The following is a 25,104-nucleotide window of genomic DNA, read 5'->3' on the forward strand; positions in this document are numbered from 1 at the left end:
CTTTTACTTTAATAAACAAATTCTTTGTTAGTCAACTTAAACTTGATTTCTGTTTGAATTGTGCAACGAAAAATTTAAGAGACAATTTTCTTTTGTCTCATAATATCAGAAAACATAACAGAGAGAGAAAGGAAGAAGTTGACACAGTCATGTATCTTGATTCAGTTGTCTTGTACAATGCAACCTACATCCAGTCTCCACCACATTAGTGGTGAAATTTTTACTATAGTCAAAGTATTACATACACTAATTTCATAGGATTCACATAATCCTATTTGGACTCCCAAGTTTCTTCCTAAACTTGACTTAGTTATGCTAATACCTAAACTCTTTACACTAAGTGCTTACCCAACTAGCAAGGGGTACCTCACAGGTACTTGACACAAGATAAAAAATTACAACCAAAGTAAATCAGAATCTACTCTTGACTTTTCTTTCAAGTGTTTCACTTAGCCTTTTTCACTCATAGGCTTTTTCTCAATGTCTTTCTCTCAGTCTTTTACCTCTCAAAGACAATTACAGAAAGATATATATTGAAATTAAAATACAAAACTGTAAAACATGAAGGAGATTGATGCATAATAACTTAAACACTATGAACTGAACCCAACAACAGAATTCAATACTTCATTCTTCATCTTGGCAGAGTGCTCCCTTTAGTATAGGTGCAATACTTCCAAGATTTCAAATTCAGTAGTGAGATTTCACATACAACTTTCTATTCGGGTTCTCTCTCCTTTCTTAACTCAGAAACAATTTTTTTCTTTTTGTACCTCTTGTAGGGTCACCCTTCTGGATTTCTTCTAAGTCAACTCTTTAAACTGTGTTCTCCTAAACTTGTCATCTTGCTTTCTTCAATTAACTCCCAACTTAGAATTTTAAAGCTGGTCCTTTTGCTTGACCGAAGATCTCAAACACTACAGAAAATACGGAAGATAGCGACGGCAAATTACTTGCGGTTTCTCGTTTGCTGTAATTTGTCAAGATAGTTGCGATTGACATCCGATCTCTTCAATGTGACACATAATCAACTTCGATTAGCGTCAATTCCATGAAGCCCTGCTGTTAACCCTAACCGAATATAGTGATTTTACCTAAAATCGGTTCAGATTACCCAAAATCTGAAAGAGAGGAACCCATGAAAGGAGAGTGGAAGCGGCGAACCCCTGTTCTCTGCTCCACCATGCACCGCTGTCACCATGGAGTCGCGTGACTACCCACCCAACCTCCTCTTACCGCCGTAGACCGTTCCCCTCTACTCTACAGTGCGTAAAACCCCTAATACGTCATTCATAATGTGCGTAACCCACCCTTGTTCTCTGCTTCCTGTGCACGTCTGTGCCGTCTTTGAGTCGTGTGCCTACCCAGACGTCCTCCTCTCACCGTCGTTTAATCTGGGGTTTTTAGTTTGTGAACTTTGTTGAGTTAGAACTGAGATGGGGAGCTTTGATTTGAAGCATTTAACGCTGTTATTTTGTTTTCTGTTGGTTGTGCCTTATTGTTTGTGTGAAGATAATTTTGATGATTCAAGTAGTTCTGTTTACATTGTTTCTCTAAGAAATTCTCCTGCTTCTCATTACTATGGCGAGTTGATAGAAATGGGTAGTAATGACTTCCAAGTAAAAAATGGTAGTGGTGGTGGTGGTGCTTCTTCTGGAAGAATTCAGTTTCACAAATCAAGGTACCTTTCATTTTCTCTAATTTTAATTAAAGGTGAAAAAAAGTTTTTTTCTCTCTTTTTGGTGTGTCTCAAATCATTGACCCTTCTTATGGAAGCTTTGTAATTTTTTGCTATGATCTACAAATAATAGAAAACAGATTCCAATGTATCATTATATTTAATTGATTGTATTCTCACTCAATTGTCGTTACTTTACATCATCCTTCTTATATGTTGCATTAATTTGATGCATGCGGTCTTTCAATTTTTCTTGTTTTCCTTTTTTGTATTTTCCAAGATATGGCAATGCTACAAAGACAAATAAGAGACATGGCTCTTACGTTGCTCAAGTTCATGATTCTTTGTTGAAGAAAGTGTTAAAAGGAGAGAAATATCTAAAGCTCTATAGCTACCACTATCTGATAGATGGATTTGCTGTGTTGGTTACTTAACAACAAGTATGATATTGGATTTTACTTTTCGACATTATGAATGTAAAGAAATTTAAGTTTGTTTTCAATTGCATATATTTTATTTTATGATTACTTGAATACTTGTTTATTGTTTGTTTTTATCTAAGATTTGATGATCAGTATTCAGTAACATAATTCATAATATGATTATACTAGTGATTTATTTTCAATGCTTGATTCTCTTTCGGGATGACCTTATTGCTTGGCCTTCCAGGAAATGACAAAACAACACTATTGTTGGCTCTGATTGGGAGACTTGATCATTCTCTCAAGGTTTTAAATCTCTAGCCTTTTGCCAAATCCTAGAGCCATAAGAATGCTCTAGCCTTTAGAAGTTCTCATGATTTATTTGGCATGACAACATTTTAGATGAAGCTTGTTTTGAGTTTTATAATTATTCTTTTGTGAAAAGTAATGTGGTATAAATTATAGATTATGTGATTTTGTAACTATTAAGTTGCGGTTTATAATATGCTTGTATTGTGAAGGAAATGTTTCACTTCATTTTTTAAGTTGCTCTTATTTTTGTGTTTGTCTATATGTAGAAGCAATATAATTGAGTAGATTTATGAAGCCAAAATGTTTTTTAATATAATTGTAAAAATTGTAGGGGTTATAAACCCCTGCAATATACTTTTTTTTATTAAAACTGTTTTCAAATTTGCAGTGGTTTGTTAATAGTTGCAATTAAAAAAAACTGTTAACCAAATCGCGGTGGTTCAAATCGCTGCAATTCTATTTTGCAGCGGTTGTGCCAGCGGTTTATAATTCTATTTTTCATGCCCTAAACCGCAATGGTTACTAAACCGCTGGTATGTCGTTTTGCAGCGGTTAACCTAAATCCCCGAAAAAATCGCGCTATTTCCTGTGTGTCTTGTAGTGAAAGTAGCAAAAAAAAAAATTTCAGTGGTAAACTCAAATCCGAACCCTTGAGATAGTGCTTTGTCCCCAAGGAACATTTTGAGCTTTTAATTTACAGCAGTGATTATTAGAAATCACTTTCTCCATTTATCCCAAATTGGCGTTGTAGAAATTTGAAAGAGTGAAGAAAATAAATTGCATACAAATAGAGATAAATCACATTTAAACTCTGACTTAGCTTAGCTTGCTTTGATTAGGGTGATTTGACATTTGCTTTTTGTGTTTTACCTTTCTCTTTCTTTTTTCTGTGGTGAATGAACTAGGAAGAAATTTTCTCTCTTTCTTCATGAGTCTGACCGAAGAGAACCTTGTGAATATTGACTTTGGTTGGCTTCAACTTGGATGGATTAACTTGGGCTTGGCTTTCCATTCAACCCAATTGATTCCATTTCTTCATTTCTTTGGGATTTGAGAATTAGAAAACCCATCGAAAATCTTTATTTTTTTTTTGCTCTATTTTTTGACTTGCTGCTACTTTAATTTTGGCATGCACTACTAACAAAGGCAGTCAAAATTGATTGGATGTTAACCAAGTTGGGTTGGTCTAGTGGTTAGTTTACTAGTCCGCTTAAGCAAATGTCGGGAGTTCGAATCCTGTCTTGTGCATGCAGCAACCCATTGGCTAGCGACAAACCCTTAAATGGAGCTCAATACCGCGACGGATTAGTCCTTAACTTACCGAGTTTGGAGATACCGTGGAAAACCAAAAAAATTGATTAAATGTTTAATTCAATAAATCAATATTTGTCATCATCATTTAAGTTAATTATATTCTTAACTCTATAATTAATTTTTTAATTTTAAAAATAATTTTATTAAATAAAATTATTGTTATTTGTATTTATTAAAAATTATTATTAGTTTAATTTATTATATACAAATTTTATAACTTTTAGAAAGTTATGGTTTAAAGCCGAATCAATTGTTGTTGGGTCTAATCTAGGCATAGTTGTCAGAACCGAACCGGTGATCGAACCGGTGAGGTTGCTGGGTCACTGGGTTACTGGTTCAACCGGTGGGTCACTGGTCGAACTGGTTAACCCGGTATAATTAAGTAATTATGTAAATTTTAATTATTTTTTCTTTATTATAAGTACTTTTATTTTGTTTTTATAAAAATAATAATTATTTTCAAATTTTAATACTTTATTAATTAATTTATATTTATTGTATTATTGTATTATTATAAATAAAAACTTACATACAGTTAATTTTCATGTGAAGTTGATATTTAAAAACAGTTAGATGATTTGACAAGTTTAACTAAATATCATCTAACGATTTTCAATTATTAACTTCATATGAAGATAACTGCATGTGAGTCTTTACCTATTATTATATGCTACAATTATTTATTGAAAAAATAATATTAATAGATATCATATAATCATAAAAAAAAAATAAATTATGGTTAATAATTTTTTATCTTTTTATATATATATATATATATATATATATTAATAAAATTTATAGTTAAATAAAATAATAATTTTTAAAAATGAGTGACTTTAAAATTAAAATTAATTGAATATAAGTAAAATAAAAAATTGCTATATGTATTCATTAAAAATAATATTAATATATTATATAATTATGAAAAGAAAAAATAAGTGAGTTTATAATTATTGTTAAATAAAAATATAATTAATTTAAAAATGAGTGAGTTTATAACTAAAATTAAAATAAAATAAATAGAAGTAAACTATTTGATGAAAGATATCTATATATATTATAATTTACATATATATTAATGAAAATTAACACAGCTTAGCGGTAAGGAGAGGTTTTGATCTTCCAACAAATATGGGTTCGAACCCCATATCACACATTTTGGATAATTTGCCTTTCAAACGGTTCGCTCAGACCAGTTTTACCGAGTTTGACCGGTTCTCACTGGTTTACTCCGAATTTCACCGGTTCGTTTCGATTTTATATCTTGTACGGTCCAAATATCAAACCGGACCAATACTAAATCCGATTCATCGATTTTCCGGTCGAACCGGCCAGTCCGGTCCGATTCTGCTAACTATGAATCTAGGGAAGAAGTGTTGAAATTCAAATTAAATTATTTATTCAATTCGATCTAAACCAAAAATTTATTAAAATTATATTAATTTAAATTTAATTAAATTTTATTTTTTACAATCGTATGGATCGAATTAAATTTTTGAAACTACTTTTACAAACTATTCATTAACATATATTTTTATATTATTCATATATTATTATTTAATAAATATTTTATATTTAAAATAAAATTTATTTATTTATTTTTATTAATTTATCATTTTTATTTTTATTATTATATTATTATTAATTTTTTAAAATATTATTAAAATTTATTATATTATTATTAATTATTTAAAATTTAATATTAAAATTTATTATATATATTTAATTTTTTAATTTACAAAATTACAAATCAAATCCAATACAATCCAATTAAAATTGGATCAAGTTAAAAAAGGAATAAAATTTCCAGCAAACACCCCTAGTATGTCCTGAGACACTCGTGTCGTGACTTGAGAGTTGAGACTTGAGTCAAATTATTTCTGGTTGGATACGGAATTGGCAAGAAACAAAGTAGATGGGGTCCACATGAAGCATCATTCACATGTGAAGCATCCCCAAACCCCAACAATTCGCTCTGAGTTCCGATGTCCAACGCCGACGAAGACAACGGCGAAGCTGAGGGAAGGCTCCGAATGAGACCTTCAAACAGCAATATCTCCGACGACCAAGAACCATTCATGGGAATCAAGGTCCGACGCAAGGCCTCTCTTTTCAGAGAATACCTCGGTGACTATATCGACGTCCCTTCTCACCCTTTTCTCCTCAAGATTCTGCAGAAACAAGGTCAAACAAAAAGGAAATTTCTGAAAATTCCTAACAGCAAAAAAAAATTGAATTATTCATTCTTATTGATTGATGCATGGCTGCAGGGGACAAGAGAGTTCTGTTTGCGGATAAAGTGTTGAGGGTAACTGGTTCAGGGAAGATGAAACGGTGCGTTTTGATGATTACTGATTTGGCAATTTACCTTGTTGACCCTGAAATCGATGCCCTTAAACGACGGGTATCGCTTGCGGCAGTTGAGAAGATTTGTCTGAGTGAGCTGAGTGATAATTTTTTCGCAATTATTATTCCTACGGAGTACGATTTGCTCATGGCCAGCACTCGAAAGACTGAGATTGTTACTGTCATGGTTGAGGCTTCTAAGAATGCATCTGATTTTGAGCTTGAGGTTGCTTTTTCCAATAGGTAACTTGAGATTCATTCATCAATATGAATTTGATCTCACTCTTTGCTGCTTATACATTTCTTTTTAGCAATATTCAAAATTTATAGCAATTTATTTTCAAGATTTTTGGCACATTAGAGGAAAATGTAGGAGAAGAGAGGGAGTTATTAGACGCTGAACGAAATTAGAATATTTTTTAAGAAATTGGTTAAGTTCAATTTCATGCTAAATTCTAGACCCAAAAAAAGAATGGCAATTAAGGGTGAAAAATGAAAATAGTTGATTAGTACATGAAATAGGGTTTAAATTTAGAGGTCAAGTATATATTTAGGACTAATGTCAAAGAGTTGTGCCGCAGATTTCACCTGCAATTCTTAGTTTAAAATAGTACACTTTCTTCTCAATTCTCATTCCATAAATGTTTGGCCAAACCACTTTTAATTTCATTTGTGTGGTTACTTGGATGAAATAGTACTCTCTACTATAAATGTTCATTTGATTTTAGTAGTCCCGTGTCTTATACCTACCTCAGTTTGTCATAAATTTCTCATGTTCAGTTTGTTCTATCATTATTAGGATAGTGTGATGCCTTGCATAATGTGAATAAAAAATAAAAAAATAAAAAAGATGAAGAAGAAGTAATAGTTACCAAGTTTGAAGCCTATTTGCTTAACTGAGAATGAGAGGACCAAAATTAAAGCGTTTTAAAATTTGGTTTTCTTTTTGACGTTGATCGAATTTTAATGTCTTGAAAGGTTTAGATTTTACACTGGACACTATCCAGTTTGCCACAGGAGAGGATCCCTTCCCTTATTTGAAGGGGGCTAAGGGTGTAAATGAGTTAGACATTCATTTGGGAATGACTTGGAGAGTGGCGGCTGCTTGGTACTTGAGCTGCTTAATGCTTAACATAGGGAGAAAAGGTAGTCTAGTAATTGAGGAATTGATTTAGTTTCAGTCATTTGGGAGAGTTGAGGAGATCTCAAACTATCCCTTATCCTTGTAGAGAATTTAGGTTTCTTTAATCTTTACTACATTGGCCAAGAATTCCTCAGCAATGCAATATTCTTTTTTGTGTTTCTTGTGTTGGTTCTCTTTTACCTCCTATGATTTATGTTCCTCATAATCAACCCAAAATGTTGTATCCTGAGAAAGTTATTGCTCACATGAGTTCCGAGTTGAACCATTAGGGTGGTGGTGAAGAACTTTGAGAAAGTATCTCATGATCATGATGCAGATCTCTGGTGGCCCAACAGCGAGATGGCTACTTGCAAAAGACCCTTTGACACTCAAGTCAATAATGTTAGAGAATCAGGTTTTTAAGGAAGGTATAGAATGACTGCACACTGTTCTAGGAAGTCAGGGCCTTCCTTATATAGATGGATGAGGTGGCAGAAATCAGTTACAATTTCAGTAACTAACAAATCTGTTTGGTAGGTTCTGTCAGCAAAGTGTTATGGTTGTAACGAAATTCTGTTAACTTCTTGGTACCAGGGTCGTTGGGCTTTCACCATTAAAGACCATTCTCGGAGGTTGAGGTCCTAAATTGGATTTTCTTAAGGTAAATGGGCCACTTATTTACAAGAATACTATATTGCTGTCAAACTCTCAGTCAATGTGGCCAACAAACCTAAATCCTCACAATGTTGAAGAGTGATTCAACGGTTCCATCAACTTTCCAAAACTCCCAATCACGCAATTACAAGACTGCCTACTCTCTTATAGCTGTCTATGCCCAACTACTGCCTAACGGATACATGTAACTAAGCGTATCATTCCTGAAAGAACACTTCCTTGGTGCAGCACTGGAAAGGTGGAAGTTGTTGAGACCGGCCATAGTTTGCAGAATGAAGTTTTTTCAAATTTTTCCCTCATCTCATGGAGCTAGAGAGCTAGGTCATGTTATCATGTATATAAAATCTATGGGCTTTTAAATAAATCATAACATACTGGTCAAACACTGGAATTCTTTACAATGCAGGTTACTCTAAAGTTGCATACATGCACCCACACTTAAAAGGGTAAATAGTGAATACTTTTATTTTTAATGGTGGTGTTACAATACTCTTTAATGCCTCGGTTAGGTACTGTTGTGCATTGTGAGTGAGTTCTCTTCTGTCTTAGATTATTTTTTTCTCGTCTCTGAACTCTATTATTTTTTTCTCATCTCTGAACTCTCCCTTCTCCAACTCAGTTCTTGTTCATCTATGAATTTCTGTAAAACTCTGTAATCATTCTTCATCATATCCATGACCATTTACTGCTCGCAAATCAGTCACATTACATAAACTTGGCATGTCTCAAATAAGATAAAGTTATTTGTAGGTTCGAGTATAATGCAGCATCAGATTTGGTGAAGGAAATTCAATTTGAGCAAGTTCAAGGTACAGTACAAAAAAATCTTCCCATTTTTGTTATTCAATGGTTCATAATATCGTGTCTCATTTTCTCAGATTCTTTCTCATTTTCAGGGGGTGTCAAAACAAGAATTTTGAGGAAGTGAACTGAGGTTCATATTTCCACTTTGCGGTCTGTAATATAGATGTACGATTGAGTGTTGTGCCATTAGATATTTGTGTCACGGTTGAGATCCACCTTAATTTTGATGTGTAAAAGAATATAATGAGTGAAAGGTATATGTGATTGAGTTTTCAACTTGAAACCATATTCTGTGTTGTATTCATTGTGTTTATTTTTGTAGCTAATATGATATGATGATTTATTGTGGAACTTACTTTCCATTTGATGAGCTAGTGGTTTTCCCATATGTGGAAAACCTCTGTTCCTAGGCATAAAGCTTGATGTAGAGATTCACTCATAAAGTAGAATAATATTGCTTTATGATACAAGATGTTCACATTTTGTTTCAAGTTAAATAATATTACGTATGTCACATTGTCAATGATTTATAACCATACTTCGTCGTAAAGTATAAATATGCCACTTCACCATATACCCTTTAGGCTATTTTAAAGTGTGGGTCCGAAGGAATATTCCCTTTTAAAAGTTTTATCAACTGTACCAGCAATCTTTGAAGTTATACTGGATGCTTAGCTGTAGCCTGTGGGTGAAGGTGCAATGACTATGGTTGTTTCAACTTTCTAGGGTAAGGTTTTTGTAGAGGAAAGAAAGGGATTAATATTTAATAGTCAAATTAGTCTCCGAAAGATAAGACATTCTTCAAATTCATCCTTAAAAGATTTTTTCAATCAAATTGGTCCTTCAAAGATTGTGAATTAATTATATTTATCCTTCAGTCACTTCATTAACAATTTTCTTCAAAGATTGATGTTGTAAAATGTTAATTGATAACATATATAATACCTGATATGTCTAATTAGATATTGACTAAATATGTTTATGAAAATTTATTAATTTAGTCATTTCTTCCAATTACAAAAATTCTATTCCTAATATGACCTAGTGACTAAATTGATAGATTTTTATAAACATATTTAGTCAACGTCTAATTGAACATATTATGTGTCATGTATACTATCAGTTAACATTTCACATCATCAATCATTGACAACAATTGTGAGTGGAGTAACTGAAGGACATATATGATTAATTCGTAATCTTTGAAGGACTAATTTAATTGAAAAAATCTTTCAGGGACAAATTTAAAGAATGTCTTATTTTTCAGGAACTAATTTCACCATTAACCCGAAAAAAATGTGCTGCAATGAAGGCGTGTATGGTATAGTCATATTATAATTAATTTTGAGCTCATAATCAATTATGTAATTCCAACTCCTAAAAGATCAAACATCATAAAAATATATTGGATGGAAAAATCTCCTATAAATCAGTAATGCGCTCTTGATTTCTATGTATAGTTACTCTGAGATATAAAAACATGCGAGATTTTTTCTTAATTTTTGCTTCTATTTTTTAGTATTTTTATTTTCAAGACTTTTGATCTGTACCCTAATAACTCGGACACACGACGATATACCTCGGAACTGATTTTTGAATAGTCGACCCAATCTCATCAAGTAACTGTTGAAGGAGACCTTCACGGTCTTGACCACTAATCATACATAGTGATAATAAATATGAACTAATCAGAACTACAAAACACAACATAATAAATATGAACTAATCAGAACTACAAAACACAACATAAAAGACGATACAAGAGAAGGAGAAAAACTCAGTCTTGATTAGATATTTCATGAATTAGTACTAATTTGAGTGTTCTTTTTGCAGATCTTATGTCTGGGTCAAGGTTCTGAGGAATATACAACACGGTAGCCCAGGAGATAGAAGGGCAAGATAGCATCTTCCGGTGTTGACAAGTTATACCTCATAGCACAGTTCCTGGTCGGAACATTTGGCGCTCACCGTAGGGCCCGACTTTAAAAAGTAAACCCACATTTTGTTGTTTTATCCTTTTCACCGCAGGGTTCCAGATCATGACAGACAATTCTATAACTCTACTATCACCTCCAACTAATGCTGAATTTTTAGCCATGAACGCTGCCCTACAAGCATAGGTTCAAAAGATGGCCGCTTCTTAGCAGCTAAGCCAAATAACGACAAGGAGAATGGGAGCGCAAGAATGTTAACGATAAAAACCCTAATGAAGAACACCACTCTGAATCAAACATGAAGATAGGAGGGACATCTCTCAAGACAGGAAAATAGAGAATAAATCCTTTTTCTGAAGAAATATTGAGTTTTCAAATGCTAAAGAACTTCACATTTTCAACAACATTGAAACCTTATGAAGGGATTGATGACTCCAACATACACGTCACTAAGTTTGAATCTATGATATTTTTAAATGGCGCCTCTAAGCAACAATAATTACATCACACAATATTTACAATGACACGCTTCAAATTCTGTAAACAAATAAACGATACACAAGCTTGACCATGCTAACCAAATGGTTGCGAGTTGAGCTTGGGGGCTAATAGGACAAGCTAAAATCCAAGGTATAACATCATGAATCCCTTTTCTGACAAAGCTCAACTTGCTTACACAATAGCATGTCAAGTTTGGGGGCAGTGATCTATACCCTAATTGTTGTAATTATTCTATAATTAGTACAGATTTGGTGTAGTTTTGTTTTTAATAACTTTTATTACCTGTTATTTTCTTTCCTTAATTAGGTTGTAAATAATCTTTATATTCTGTATGTAATCACTCTCTAAAAAAACAATTCAAGAATAATATTCAAAAATCTTCTTTTCAAGTTGGTATCAGAACTCCTGATTCTGAGGGCTCTGCTTCCAGCATTTTTCCAGGAAGCCTTCATTGTTGCAACTATACCTGTTTCGGTGCCCTGCCTCTGCCGCACGCCGCCACCAGAATTTTTTTTCGGCGAGTTTCTGAACGAGACTACCACCATTAGAATTGGGATTTGTCGATCTACAAAGCTCAGGATATTTCGTTGCCATCGACCACTCTGCACGTGATCTCTTTGATTGTGGCGCTGCTTGCCCAAACATGATCGTTGGTTTTCTTTTTTTTTTCTTCTTCTATCTTTATTCTGCTGCCGATTCTTACCAATGACGGATGATAAGATTGCGCCTCTCGTCAGCCCCAATGATCTACCGGTGTTACAAGGGTCGTATCGTTTTGATGGACGCAACTACCTCCAATGGTCTCAACTGGTTCGTACTACTCTCAAGGGGCGAAAGAAATCAAATCATCTAGAAAGGAACCCTCCAGCCACGACAGAACCCAAATATGAAGCCTGGGATGATGAGGATGCTCTTATCATGACCTGGTTATGGCATTCTATGACACCAGAAATCAGCCATAATTATATATTCTTCCACACTGCTAAGGAGATTTGGAATAATCTAAGTCAGGCATACTTAATGAAGAAGGATACTGCAGCATGTTATAAAATAGAAAACAAGATCTTCAATACCAAGCAAGGGAGCCTCTCTGTAACAAACTACTATGGGACGCTGAATCGTTTGTGGATCGAGTTAGATTAGTATCAAAATTTGACTATGCAGTGCACACCTGATTATACTACATTGACACAATTTATTGAAAGGATACGTATATTTAAATTTTTTTTCTGGCTTGCACTCTGAATTTGATCCAATTCGGGTCCAAATTTAGGGTAAAGAAAAAAATTCATTCTCTCTCAGAAGTTTTTCATATTGTACGAGGGGAAGAAACTCGGAAGTCAGTCATGTTGGAAGGAGGAAATTCTGTTGATGGTTTAGCTCTAACCACCGGCAAAGGTCCTTTAAAAGGTCCATCCCTTTCGTATGGAAAGCCTCCCTCAAAGGCTCACCATGATGATCATTGGTGCAGTTATTGTAGAAAAATGGGTCATACTAATTAAGGACACATGTTTAGACTTCATGGAAAGGAGAAGGTCCTCGAATGTATTGGAGGATTCAAATGTGCCATACAAAGACGTGCTAACCACACATTGTCTGGCTCTAAAAGTGTGGAAGACCCAACTATCTCACAAGCTGCAAAGGAGGCCCCAACCCTTAGAAAAGAAGAATTAGACCATTTACGAGGTCTTATGGACTCACTTAGTAAGACATCTAGCCCTTGTGCTTTAACCATGACTGGTAAGAGTTCTAGCTTCTTATCCTTTAATGCTCCTAGCACTGAGAGTACCTGGATTGTAGACTCTAGTGCTATAGATCATATGACACCTCATTCTTTTTCTTTTTCATCTTACACTAATTCATCTGGTCACAAACAAATCACTGTTGCTAACGGTTCCCGTATTCCTATTATTAGATATGGTAACATCCACCTTCAACCTTCTATCCATTTAAAAAATGTGCTTCATGTTCCAAAATTATCTACTAACCTCTTGTCTATTCATACGGTTACCAAAGACTTAAATTGTGCTGCAACTTTTTTTCATACTCATTGTGTATTTCAAGATCTTGCCACGGCGAGGACGATTGGAATTGCTAAAGAGCATAACGGGTTATACTACTTACCGCATGAAAAGAGTACCACACAAAAGGTACTTAATTCAAATCATCAGACAAACATACCGTCCTGGGCAAACTCTCAGATATGGCTTCAGCATAAATGTCTTGGTCATCCTCCATTTAGTACCCTAAAGTCTTTATTTCCTTTTTTATTTACAAAAGTGCCTGTCGAGTCTTTTCAATATGATGTTTGTCAATTAGCTAAACACCATCGAGCTACTTTTTCTCCCAGTAATAATAAAAGTTCTAAACTTTTTTTATCTTGTTCATTCTGATGTGTGGGGACCTTCAGTTATTAGTAATATTTCTGGTGCAAAGTGGTTTGTTTTTTTTATTGATGGTTGTACTTGAGTTACCTGGATCTTTCTCATGAAAGATAAATCTAAATTTTTCCACTTGTTTAAAAATTTTTACCAAATGGTTCGAACACAATTTGGAAGCCTGATTAATCGATTACGTTCTGATAATGGCAGAGAATATGTGAACCAAAATTTTTTCAAGTTCCTTAAGGATAATAGAGTTATTCATGAATTGACCTGTGTAGACATCCCTTAATAGAATGGGGTGGCAGAAAGGAAAAATCGTCATCTTCTTGAGGTTACTCAAGCATTACTCTTCTAAACGTCTGTTCTTAAGTCTTACTGGGAGGAAGCTGTCTTAACGGCCACTTATTTGCTTAATAGATTACCATCTCGAGTCCTAGATGGTGTTAGCCCTGTTCAATTTCTGACCAGAATTTACCCCTCTATCCCTATTATGAGTAGTCTTCAAAGTCATATCTTTGGCTGTCCTATTTTTGTTCACATTCATAGTTCTCATCGGGGTAAGTTGGATCCTCGGGCAATCAAATGTGTCTTTATAGGTTATGCTTCAAACAAAAAGGGATACAAATACTATCATCCTCAAAGTCGTAGATTCTATATCTCCAAGGATGTCACATTTCATGAGTCCAAGTCCTTCTTTCCTAGTTCTCAGCTTCAGGGGGAGAGTATTCCAAAAGCTGAGTTCCTTGAGTCATCACCTTTTCCCTTGTTGCAAAATTTCACTTCTCTGGAGGATAACAAAGACCCTGAATCGGCATCACTACTAGAAAAGAATAATGAGGACAGGTTTTTTGGAAAACAATATCAGTGAAGGCAGCAAGAACCCATCCTAGTCAAACAACAACTTCATTCGCCTGAACCAGAGGTAAGACCTCATACTCTTGAGATTCTTGACACCTTAAATACCACTTGTGCAACTAACCTAGATGATTTACCTATTTCCATGAGAAAAGAAAAAAGATCCTGTGCCAAATATCCTATTTCTAAATTTGTGTCCACTAAAAATATTTCTGTACAACACCAGAATTTTTTTCAACTATTGATTCTGTTAGAATCCCTACATTAGTACAAGAAGCCTTAAAAAATGAGAAATGGGTTCAAGCTATTAATGAAGAAATGGGTGCATTAGAAAGGAACGAGACTTGGGAGATTGTAGAGAGACCAACGGACAAGAAAGCAGTGGCTTGTAGGTGGATATACACAATTAAATATCAATCTAATGGCACACTGGACAGGTATAAAGTAAGGTTGGTTGCAAAAGAAAATACCCAAACCTATGGGATCGATTACGTGGAGACATTTGGTCTGGTGGCAAAAATGAATACCGTCAGGATTATCCTCTCTGTAGCAGCACACTTTGGTTGGGAGATGCATCAATTTGATGCTAAAAATGTCTTCTTGCATGGAAGTCTGGAAGAAGAAGTGTACATGGAGATTCCACCAGGATATGGTATCACTAGTGAAGGAAATAAGGTGTGCAGACTAAAAAAAGACTTTGTATGGTCTTAAACAGTCACCTCGTGCCTGATTTGGAAGATTTACTCAAGCTATGATATCTTTAGGGTATCGACAAAGCCAAGGTGATCATACTCTGTTTATAAAACATTCACAAGAAGGCAAATTGACTCTACTCTTGGTCTATGTAGATGATATGATTATTGCAGGTGATGATGAGTTAGAAAAACATACTTGAAAAGAAAAGTTAGCCACTCAGTTTGAGATGAAGGATCTTGGCAAGTTAAAGTACTTCCTTGGGATAGAGGTTGCTTACTCTAGACAAGGCATCTTTATTTCCCAAAGAAAATATATCCTAGATCTCCTCAAAGAGATTGGTAAGTTGGATTGTAAGATCACTAGAGTGCCCATAGAGCAAAATCATAGAATTGGAAATGATGAGGAAAGCCCAAAGGTGGAGAAGACACAGTACCAGAGGCTTGTGGAAAAACTCATCTACTTATCACACACCAGGCCTGACATAGCCTATGCAGTTAATGTGGTTAGTCAATTCATGCATGATCCAAGAGAGGGACATTTGCAGGCTGTAAACAGAATTATTCAGTACTTGAAGGCCTCTCCAGGGAAAGGATTGCTATTCAAAAAGGAAGGAATTTTATCCATGAAAGTATATACTGATGCTAACTACGCTGGATCAATTATTGATAGGAGATCCACCTCAGGATATTGCATGTTCTTGGGTGGAAACTTGGTGACATGGAAGAGCAAGAAATAAAATGTAGTTGCAAGATCAAGTGCAAAGGCAGAATTTAGAGCCATGGCCCAAGGGATTTACAAATTATTATGGATGAAGATCATACCCGATGAGCTCAAAGTAAAGTATGAAGCTCTTATGGAATTGTTTGTGATAATAAGTCTGCCATTAGTGTTGCACACAATCCAGTTCAACATGACCGAACAAAGCATATAGAAATAGACTAAAATTTCATTAAGGAGAAATTGGACAATGGTCTTATAGCCACCAAGTACATCCCTTCAAGACTCTAATTGGCAGATATGTTCACTAAGAGACTTCTCACAGAGTACTTAAAAGACCTTACTTGCAAGTTGGAAATGATAGATATATATTCACCAACTTGAGGGGGGGAGTGTTGTAATTATTCTATAATTAGTACAGATTTGTTTATATTAGGAAAGATTTGGTGCAGATTTGTTTTGAATAGCTTTTATTACCTGTTATTTTATTTCTTTAATTAGGTTGTAAATAATCTTTATATTCTGTATGTAATCATTCTCTAAGAAAAACAATTTAGGAATAATATTCAAAAATCTTCTTTTCAAGTCTAATAACTCATATACACGACGATATATTTTGGAACTGATTTTCGACTAGTCAACCCAATCTCATCGAGTAATCGTTGAGGAAGACCTTCACGGTATGCGCGAATCTTGGCTACTAAGCGTACAGGACGATTACCACCAGTGATAATAAATAGGAACTGACGTGTACCCCTAAAACCTCGGCTACTATACTGTTCAGCCAAACTGACCTCATATCTCGGCATCTAAACAGATAAACCTAAAACATAACTTAATCACAAAAGTCACACGGGTCAGACCTTATCTTCAGCCCGTTGCTAACGGAACCTACCAAGAATATCAGAACAAACCAAACAGTGCAGACCCCTCACTCGCTTATAAAACTGAGCAAACTCATAAAGGACTCAGGTCACAAAACTTCACTTCAGTTCAATTGCTTTTATCTCTTAACTCACATACTTACTTGAGCGTCGGAGTCCTTTTTGCAGGTGCTCCCGCCGCCGTGTTTCGAAGCTCCGAGGTTATCCACAACGTTGCTTCCAGACGACTCATAGTTCGGATCGGGAGTTCGGCAACCATTTTGAGATCATCAGACCTCGGCTCATTCAGGACGGAACATTTGGCGCCCACCGTGGGGCCCGAAAAACTAACCCCACCTTTTTCCTTTATATTTCTAACTCTTGAGTTTTCTTTTTCAGATCACACGATCTCCGGACATGGCAGACAACGGAGTCCACCAGCCCACGCAGGCCGAACTCATGACCCAGATGGCTGAACTTCAAGCAGAGGTCAAAAGACTGGCCGAGCTGTCAGCACAAAATAACACCAACAAGCGGGATGAAGGCAATCCCAAGAGCTCATCCCAAGCCGTGACTGACCTATTAATCACCAACCCCCCGAAGGAGAGATAACCTTGGATAACCCATTTTTTGAGGAGATTACCAATTACCAAATGCCAAAACATTTTACACTACCTTCCTCACTCGAGCCATATAAGGGGATTGGTGACCCCCGGACTCACATTAAGAAATTTCAGTCTATGATGTTCTTTAATGGACCTAAAAATGAACCTATTCTTTGCAAGGCTTTTCCGACCTACCTCGATGGCGCGGCCCTCCTTTGGTTCTCAAAACTACCTGAAGGATCAATCTCTTCCTTCGAGGAATTGGCAAGATCCTTCATAGACTACTTTGCTGCTGCCCGCATTTATGTGCACGGATCAGATTATCTCGACACCATCCGCCAAGGTCCCCAAGAAAGCTTGAAGGATTATTTAACCAGATTCGCTGACGCAACAATGGAGATACCCGATCTAGATCCTACTGTCCATCTCCACGCCATAAAAGCCGGCCTCAAACCGGGAAAATTCAGAGAAACAATTGCCGTCACAAAACCGAAAACCCTGGAGGAATTCCGGGAAAAGGCCGCAGGGCAAATGGAAATTGAAGAACTCCGAGAGGCCGAGAAAGTAGACAGAAGGCAACCACGAAAGGAAGAAAGCCGAACAATCAGATCAGGGGACAACAGAGACACCAGAAAAACGTTTAAGCTTACACCAAAGTTTGACAACTACACCAGGTTCAACACCAAGAGAGAGAGGATCATCAAGGAAATACTCAACGCCAAAATCATCAAACCCCCTGTTAGGGCCGGAAGCTACCAAGACCAACGATTCGTGGACAGGACCAAGCACTGCGCCTTCCATCAGAAATATGGTCATACCACCGACGAGTGCATCATAGCCAAAGACTTGCTGGAAAGATTAGCCCGGCAAGGACTCCCAGACAAATACATCGAAGGTACAAGGCACAAAGGAGCAAAAACAAATCCAGATGAGCAACAAACTCCGAGGAACAAAGAAACCGACAAATGGCCGAGCAACAATCCCCCAAAAGGAATTATCAATTGCATATCAGGAGGATTCACATGTAGCGGAGAAACAGCCTCGGCACGAAAAAGAAGCTACCGCACTATGCTAGCAATCGAAGGAACAACCCCACACTATAATAAAGAAGTCGACGACCTCGAAATCACTTTTAACCAATCAGATATATGCTCGGCCACACCAAATACAGACGACCCTGTGGTGATTTCCATCCAAACAGGAGAGTTACTGGTAAGAAAGGTCCTTCTGGACCCAGGTAGTAGTGCAGACGTTCTCTTTTATTCTACCTTTTTAAGAATGAACCTATCTGAAAAACTAATACAACCCTCATCCGGAGAACTCGTGGGGTTCTCCGGAGAAAGGGTACCGATAAAAGGGTATATATGGCTAAAAACGACAATAGGTGAAAATCCATTATCCAGAACCTTTGATATACAATACCTGATAGTGGACTGTATTAGTCCCTACAATATCATTCTCGGGAGACCTGCTCTAAACATGTTCAGAGCGGTGATATCAACCTTTCATCTCTGTGTTAAGTTTCAGGCACAGGACGGCAGAATAGCAATAATCCATTCAGACCGTCAACAAACTCGGCAATGTTACAACTCTAGCCTAAAAAGGTCAGACACGAGACAGAAGCAACACGAGGTCAAAGCAGTACAAACTAGGAAGGAAGTCCTATCCCTAGCCGAGCTTGACCCCCGAGGAGACACACAAGAAAGACCTCAACCAACGGATGAACTTCAGAAAATCCAACTGACATCAAAACCAGAACAGGTAACGTACATTGGTCAAGCGCTACAAGAACAAGAAAGGTAGGATCTCGTAAAGTTGCTACGAGCCAACTCTGACCTATTCGCCTGGACCCCAGCAGACATGCCTGGAATAAGTCTAGACGTCATTTCTCACAAACTCGCCACCAACCCAACAAGCCGACCTATAGCTCAGAAGAAAAGAAACCTAGGAGCAGAAAAATCCAAAGCAGCCCTAGAAGAAACGAGTAAACTCCTCCAAGCCAACTTCATCAGAGAAATCTGCTTCACCACATGGCTCTCAAACGTAGTAATGGTAAGAAAGAGCTCAGGTAAATGGCGCATGTGTGTCGATTTTACAGATTTAAATAAAGCATGCCCTAAAGATGCCTACCCCTTACCTTGCATTGATAAGCTTGTAGACAACGCATCAGGTTTCAAAAGCTTAAGCTTTATGGATGCATACTCTGGGTATAATCAAATACTCATGAATCCTGAAGACCAAAGTAAGACAGCATTCATAACGGAACATGGAAACTTTTGTTATCGAGTAATGCCTTTTGGCTTAAAGAATGCAGGTGCAACCTATCAACGCTTGATGGACAAGGTCTTCCATCACCAAATAGGGCGCAACATGGAAATCTATGTAGACGACATGGTCGCCAAGACCATAAAAGAAAAATCACATTGTGAAGATCTCAGTGAGATATTCAGACAAATCCGAGCATATAATATGAGATTGAACCCGGAAAAGTGTGCTTTTGGGGTAAAAGGAGAAAAGTTCCTCGGATTCATGCTCACCTCACGAGGAATCGAGGCAAACCCCGAAAACTGTTCGGCGATACTCAATTTGACGAGCCCTAAAACAATAAAAGAAGTGCAACAGTTGGCAGGGAGGATAGCGGCGTTATCTCGATTCATACCCGCGGCATCAAATCGAGCATATCACCTTTTCCAAACAATATCTAAGAACAAAAAATTCCACTGGACAGAAGAGGGCGAGAAGGCTTTTTTCGAGCTCAAAGCAATCCTATCAACACCACCCGTGCTGCAAAGGCCAGAAATTGGTAAACCTTTATATTTATATTTATCTGTTTCAAATTATTCTATAAGTTCTGCCCTTGTGATCGAAACAGGGAAAATACAACGGCCAGTATACTTTGTCAGCAGAGTCATGCAACCGACAGAGCAACGATATCCGAAGATAGAACAACTCGCCTTGGCACTAATAATCACAGCAAGAAGGTTAAGACACTACTTCCAGAGCCACACAATCATAGTAAGGACAAATCAACCATTAAGGCAAATATTAATAAAACCAAAGCTGGCCGGACGCCTCACCAAATGGTCCTTCGAACTTTCAGAATTCGACATCCAGTTCCAACCCAGGTCGGCCTTAAAAGCACAAGTGTTGGCCGACTTTATCTCGGAAATGACAACCGATGAACAAGACAAGTCTTGGGAACTACACGTGGACGGAGCATCAAGCCGAGAAGGAAGCGGAGCAGGAATAATCCTCAAAGAAGGAGACAAAGTAATAGCCGAACAGGCACTCCAATTCCACTTCCCGGCAAGCAACAACCAGGCCGAATATGAAGCCCTCATTGCAGGACTCAAGCTCGCCCTGAGCTTCCAGGTACAGAGCTTGACAACACATTGCGACTCCCTCCTCGTGGTCCAACAAATCCGAGGAGAATTTCAGGTAAAAGATCCGTTGCTCGAGCAATACTGGCTCGTAGAGAAGGATCTCATTTCAAAATTCAATTCATTTAACATACTGCATGTTAATAGAGGAAAAAATGTGAGAGCAGATATACTATCCAAGCTCGCAGCCACTAGGACAGGCACACAAACATCCGCATTAACACAACTCTCACTTGAAAAACCAAGCACCGAACTATTAAATGTGATAAATATTAACCACCTCCATGACTGGAGAGCTCCTTTCCTTGAATATATTAGTACAGGCGCCATACCAAGACACGAGCTCAAACCACAACATTTCAGGCGAAAGGTTAGTCTTTACACAAACATAGGAGGAAAACTCTATAGACGAGGATTCTCACAGCCACTGCTAAAATGCCTAAGCAAAGATGAAGCAAAAGAAGTAATGGACGAAGTCCACGAGGGAGTCTGTGGAAACCACATCGGAGGACGAGCACTTGCAGCTAAGATCGTCCGAACAGGGTATTACTGGCCAACCGTAAAAAATGATTGCATAGCAAAAGTCAAAGCATGTGACAACTGTCAGAAATACGCAGCTATATCTACCAAGCCAGCCGAGCTATTACATAGCATGGAGGTAAGCTGGCCATTCTATAGATGGGGGCTCGACATACTCGGCCCATTTCCAATAGCACCAGGCCAGGTAAAATTTCTTTTAGTAGCCGTAGATTATTTCTCAAAATGGATAGAGGCACAACCATTAGCAAAGATAACTGCCGAAAAGGTACGATCATTTATATGGAAAAACATTATATGCCGATTTGGAATACCTAGAGAGATAATATCTGATAATGGTAGACAATTCACAGACAATAAGCTCGGTTCATTTTTAAGAAACTTTAACATAAGGCATTATTTTAGCTCGGTCGAACACCCACAAACCAATGGGCAGGCCGAAGCTGCTAACCGAGTTATATTGCAGGCAATAAAGAAAAAACTAAATGACGCTAAGGGAGAATGGGCAGAGCTGATCCCAGAAATATTATGGGGCTACAACACAACAATACAGACCACCACGGGCGAAACACCTTTTAAACTAGTCTATGGGTCCGAGGCACTAATTCCTATTGAGGTCGGCATTCCCACCCTGAGAACCGAGCTATACAACGAGCAGCATAACTTGCATGCAAGGAATGCCGAGCTTGATCTAGCCGAAGAAACCAGAGAGCTAGCAGCCATTAGACAAAGAGCAATAAAACAAATAACAGAAAAGAAACATAACAAAAGAGTATCGCTGAGGACATTTACAGAAGGCGACTTAGTGCTCAGACGAACAGAAGAAGCCAGACGTCCCCCAACCCATGGGAAGCTCGCCGCTAACTGGGAAGGCCCGTTCCGAGTAGTAAAGGTGCTCGGCATGGGGGCTTATCAATTACAAACATTACAAGGCAACCCAATATCCGGGACCTGGAATATCTCCTCTTTAAAGATATACCAATCTTAGGTTGTACAAATGGCGGATGAGGGTACTCTTTTTCCCCCTTAGAGCCTTTTTTCCCAAAAAAGGGTTTTTGCCTAAGGAGGGTTTTAACGAGGCCTGACGCACAATATCCTTCATCAATGTTCAAAATCTAATCAAACATTTCATATTTCATATTCAAAATATACATTCAACGTCGAATTATACCATAACCAACTATCATACTTGCTATCATAATAAGGCAAGTTCCAAACAACAAAACAAAGGCCAACCTAAACAAGGTCGGAACCAGCGAATAAGTTCAAACTAACTAACACTCCATCTACAAATTATAAGTTCACTTACAAAGATAACAAAATAAGCAGGAATAATATCCGAACTAAGTAGGAGGGGGAGCATTCTCATCATGGTCCTCCTCTGTGCCATCCACCACAAGCTTCCCATCAATAACAACCTTTGTCACGTCCATCCGAGCACAATCAAATTCAGGAACCAACACAGCGATCTGGCTAACAGATCGGTCGAAACCAGAAGCGAACATTTCCATACCCAACTCCTCCAATTCCTGAACACGGGCAGTCAGCTGACCCTTGGCTAAATCACTATCTTTAATATCGGACTGAAGGAGCCGAATCTGATCTCGGAGACGATTAACCTCCTCCTCAGATGACTTCAGCTTCAGCTCCACTTCCGCAAATGCTTCATCTTTCTTTTTCAAAGTCTTTTCCATCAAAACATCTTTTTCCTTCAACAAATTCTCCAGCTCGACAACCCTCCCCACACTCGCCTGCTGCTCAGCCCCGATTAACTCGGTAGTACGGCCCACGCACATCAAACGGGAAGCAACGATCTATCAATGGCAACACGAAAATTCATGAACAGAGGCGGTAACAATAAAGGACAAGAGGAAGCACAATAAATAAACATAGAAGCGAACTTGGATAAACTTCCCTATTCCCTCCATCCCAATGCGGCGGGTCATGAGCATATCGCCAGGGTATTGAGAAACCCTGTCGGAAAGCTCGGCTATAGGGAACTGGTCACTCCACAAAGAATGGGGGCTGGTCCCAGGTATAAATCCATGAAGTCGCCTTTGCCGATCAAATGCGGACTTAACAGTACCCGCAATCTCCCTATCACATTCAGAAATAACCTCCAAAGATTCATCAACCTCATCCCTCTTTCTCTTATGGGATGACGCGGGCCGAGCAATGGATTGAGCCGCCTCACCACCACCATCCTTGGGGGCCCCAGAAGCCCCAACATCCTTCTCCTTTTTCTTTTTCAAAAACGATTGAAACCGAGAAGGATCAAGGAGAGGAACCCACCCACCTGCACAAAGGAAGAACAGTCAAAATAAAGAACATAAACAAGCCACAAATAATACAGCAAACCAGCGTTACCTATATACACTCACAAACCCTCATTATCACCCGCATCATGTAGATGAAGAAGATCAGGAATTGACAAACACACCCCATCAGCAAAACATTCAATGAGAAACTCTAACAAACACTCCTCATCCTCACTTCGCTCAGTAGCCTCTAGTATTTGACATGGTTTAGAACACCAGTACAACGGGAACTTTCCTATAAGCTCGTCATCCAGGTAAAAGGGATACTCGGATTCCGACGATCGGACTTTAACAAACAAAGATTTAAAATTTTTAAAAGAAGATTTGTAGAGCAAGAAAAGAGAGCGACCCGGAAAGCTACTTAGACACACCCACAAGCCCTTCCTAACCCCTTTTGACTGAAACAAGGAAAAGAATAAAGGAAGGGAACAAGGAAAAGACAAGAACTCCATTAAACACTAAAACGCACGAACAAAGGCCCAGGAATTTGGGTGAAGTTGAGATGGAGCACAGTTCAGTTGAGTCAACAAGTCACACTCGAAAGACGAAAAAGGCAGCTTAACACCTAATTCAGTAAAACAAGGAGTGTACATGTAAAAATACTCCCAATCACCCCTCCTTTCAAAAACCCTATCGTCAGTCGAACAGGGAAGAAACTGAACATTCATGCAACAACCCTCTCGCACAACTCTAAGACCCTCCAGCTCACGCATAGACGCAGAATCAACATAAGAAGAAGAACGGGTCTTAACGTCATCATGGACCCAATGATACGGATTGTCCTTCTTTTCTTCAACAGCCATCTTTTTCTCTTTCTCTTTCGCCATTACAAAAGGCAAAAACAGTAAATGTGGGAGTAGAAAACTAACCTCTATAAGTCATGCTCGCAGATAAAAACCAAAGGAAGATAAGGAAACAAAGCGTCAGTTCCAAAAACAAAAATCAGGTAATATCACCAAGCCCACTAACTTAGTGGGTAAACCAAGTTACAACCATTAAATGCCTCGAAAAATCGAAAGGACGCATTAACCACGACGCGCCAAACAAGAAAAACTCCTGACTCTCTTTGACCAGCATTGACTCCCAAACCAAAAACAAGCCCAACGAACAACCAACAAAAGCAAAGCCCAGTTATTCGAAAGCTTGCCTGTCACCTAAAAAACGGAGACAAACAAGCTTGGGGGCTATGACGTGTACCCCTAAAACCTCGGCTACTATACTGTTCAGCCAAACCGACCTCATATCTTGGCATCTAAACAGATAAACCTAAAACATAACTTAATCACAAAAGTCACACGGGTCAGACCTTATCTTCAGCCCGTTGCTAGCGGAACCTACCAAGAATATCGGAACAAACCAAACAGTGCAGACCCCTCACTCGCTTATAAAACCGAGCAAACTCATAAAGGACTCAGGTCACAAAACTTCACTTCAGTTCAATTGCTTTTATCTCTTAACTCACATACTTACTTGAACGTCGGAGTCCTTTTTGCAGGTGCTCCCGCCGCCGTGTTTCGAAGCTCCGAGGTTATCCACAACGTTGCTTCCTAACGACTCATAGTTCGGATCGGGAGTTCGGCAACCATTTTGAGATCATCAGACCTCGGCTCATTCAGGACGGAACAGGAACTAATCATAAC

The 25,104-nt window shown here is 37.8% G+C and overlaps 4 protein-coding genes across 4 annotated transcripts; 3 read left to right on the forward strand and 1 right to left on the reverse strand.

Annotated features, from left to right (window-relative positions):
- Window positions 1-5,553: 5,553 nt before the first annotated feature.
- On the forward strand, window positions 5,554-9,151 carry LOC130932863 (uncharacterized). The gene is made up of 4 exons (XM_057862306.1): window positions 5,554-5,910; window positions 5,997-6,315; window positions 8,621-8,679; window positions 8,767-9,151. The coding sequence occupies exons 1-4, from the start codon at window positions 5,712-5,714 to the stop codon at window positions 8,796-8,798; spliced, it is 609 nt and encodes a 202-aa protein (XP_057718289.1). The 5' UTR covers window positions 5,554-5,711; the 3' UTR covers window positions 8,799-9,151.
- A 6,119-nt stretch (window positions 9,152-15,270) lies between these two features.
- Window positions 15,271-15,780, forward strand: LOC130934709 (uncharacterized mitochondrial protein AtMg00810-like). The gene has a single exon (XM_057864250.1). It carries the CDS (start codon window positions 15,271-15,273, stop codon window positions 15,778-15,780), a length of 510 nt encoding a protein of 169 aa, XP_057720233.1.
- Window positions 15,781-17,277: 1,497 nt separating this feature from the next.
- Window positions 17,278-19,032, forward strand: LOC130934710 (uncharacterized). The gene has a single exon (XM_057864251.1). The coding sequence runs from the start codon at window positions 17,278-17,280 to the stop codon at window positions 19,030-19,032; it is 1,755 nt and encodes a 584-aa protein (XP_057720234.1).
- A 2,900-nt stretch (window positions 19,033-21,932) lies between these two features.
- Window positions 21,933-24,937, reverse strand: LOC130932453 (uncharacterized). The gene is made up of 2 exons (XM_057861781.1): window positions 24,927-24,937; window positions 21,933-23,442 (listed from the first exon to the last, which is right to left on the reverse strand). The coding sequence occupies exon 2, from the start codon at window positions 22,940-22,942 to the stop codon at window positions 22,490-22,492; it is 453 nt and encodes a 150-aa protein (XP_057717764.1). The 5' UTR covers window positions 22,943-23,442; window positions 24,927-24,937; the 3' UTR covers window positions 21,933-22,489.
- Window positions 24,938-25,104: the final 167 nt, after the last annotated feature.

The sequence above is a fragment of the Arachis stenosperma genome, chromosome 6 (assembly GCF_014773155.1).
Source record: "Arachis stenosperma cultivar V10309 chromosome 6, arast.V10309.gnm1.PFL2, whole genome shotgun sequence".
Taxonomy (NCBI): Eukaryota; Viridiplantae; Streptophyta; class Magnoliopsida; order Fabales; family Fabaceae; genus Arachis; species Arachis stenosperma.

Coding starts and splice junctions, on each gene's coding strand:
- LOC130932863 (XM_057862306.1), top strand. CDS start 5,712: ATGTCCAACGCCGACGAAGACAACGGCGAAGCTGAGGGAAGGCTCCGA. Junction 5,911..5,996: donor CAAGATTCTGCAGAAACAAG/GTCAAACAAAAA, acceptor GCATGGCTGCAG/GGGACAAGAGAGTTCTGTTT. Junction 6,316..8,620: donor GAGGTTGCTTTTTCCAATAG/GTAACTTGAGAT, acceptor AGTTATTTGTAG/GTTCGAGTATAATGCAGCAT.
- LOC130934709 (XM_057864250.1), top strand. CDS start 15,271: ATGAAGGATCTTGGCAAGTTAAAGTACTTCCTTGGGATAGAGGTTGCT.
- LOC130934710 (XM_057864251.1), top strand. CDS start 17,278: ATGCCAAAACATTTTACACTACCTTCCTCACTCGAGCCATATAAGGGG.
- LOC130932453 (XM_057861781.1), bottom strand. CDS start 22,942: ATGTGCGTGGGCCGTACTACCGAGTTAATCGGGGCTGAGCAGCAGGCG.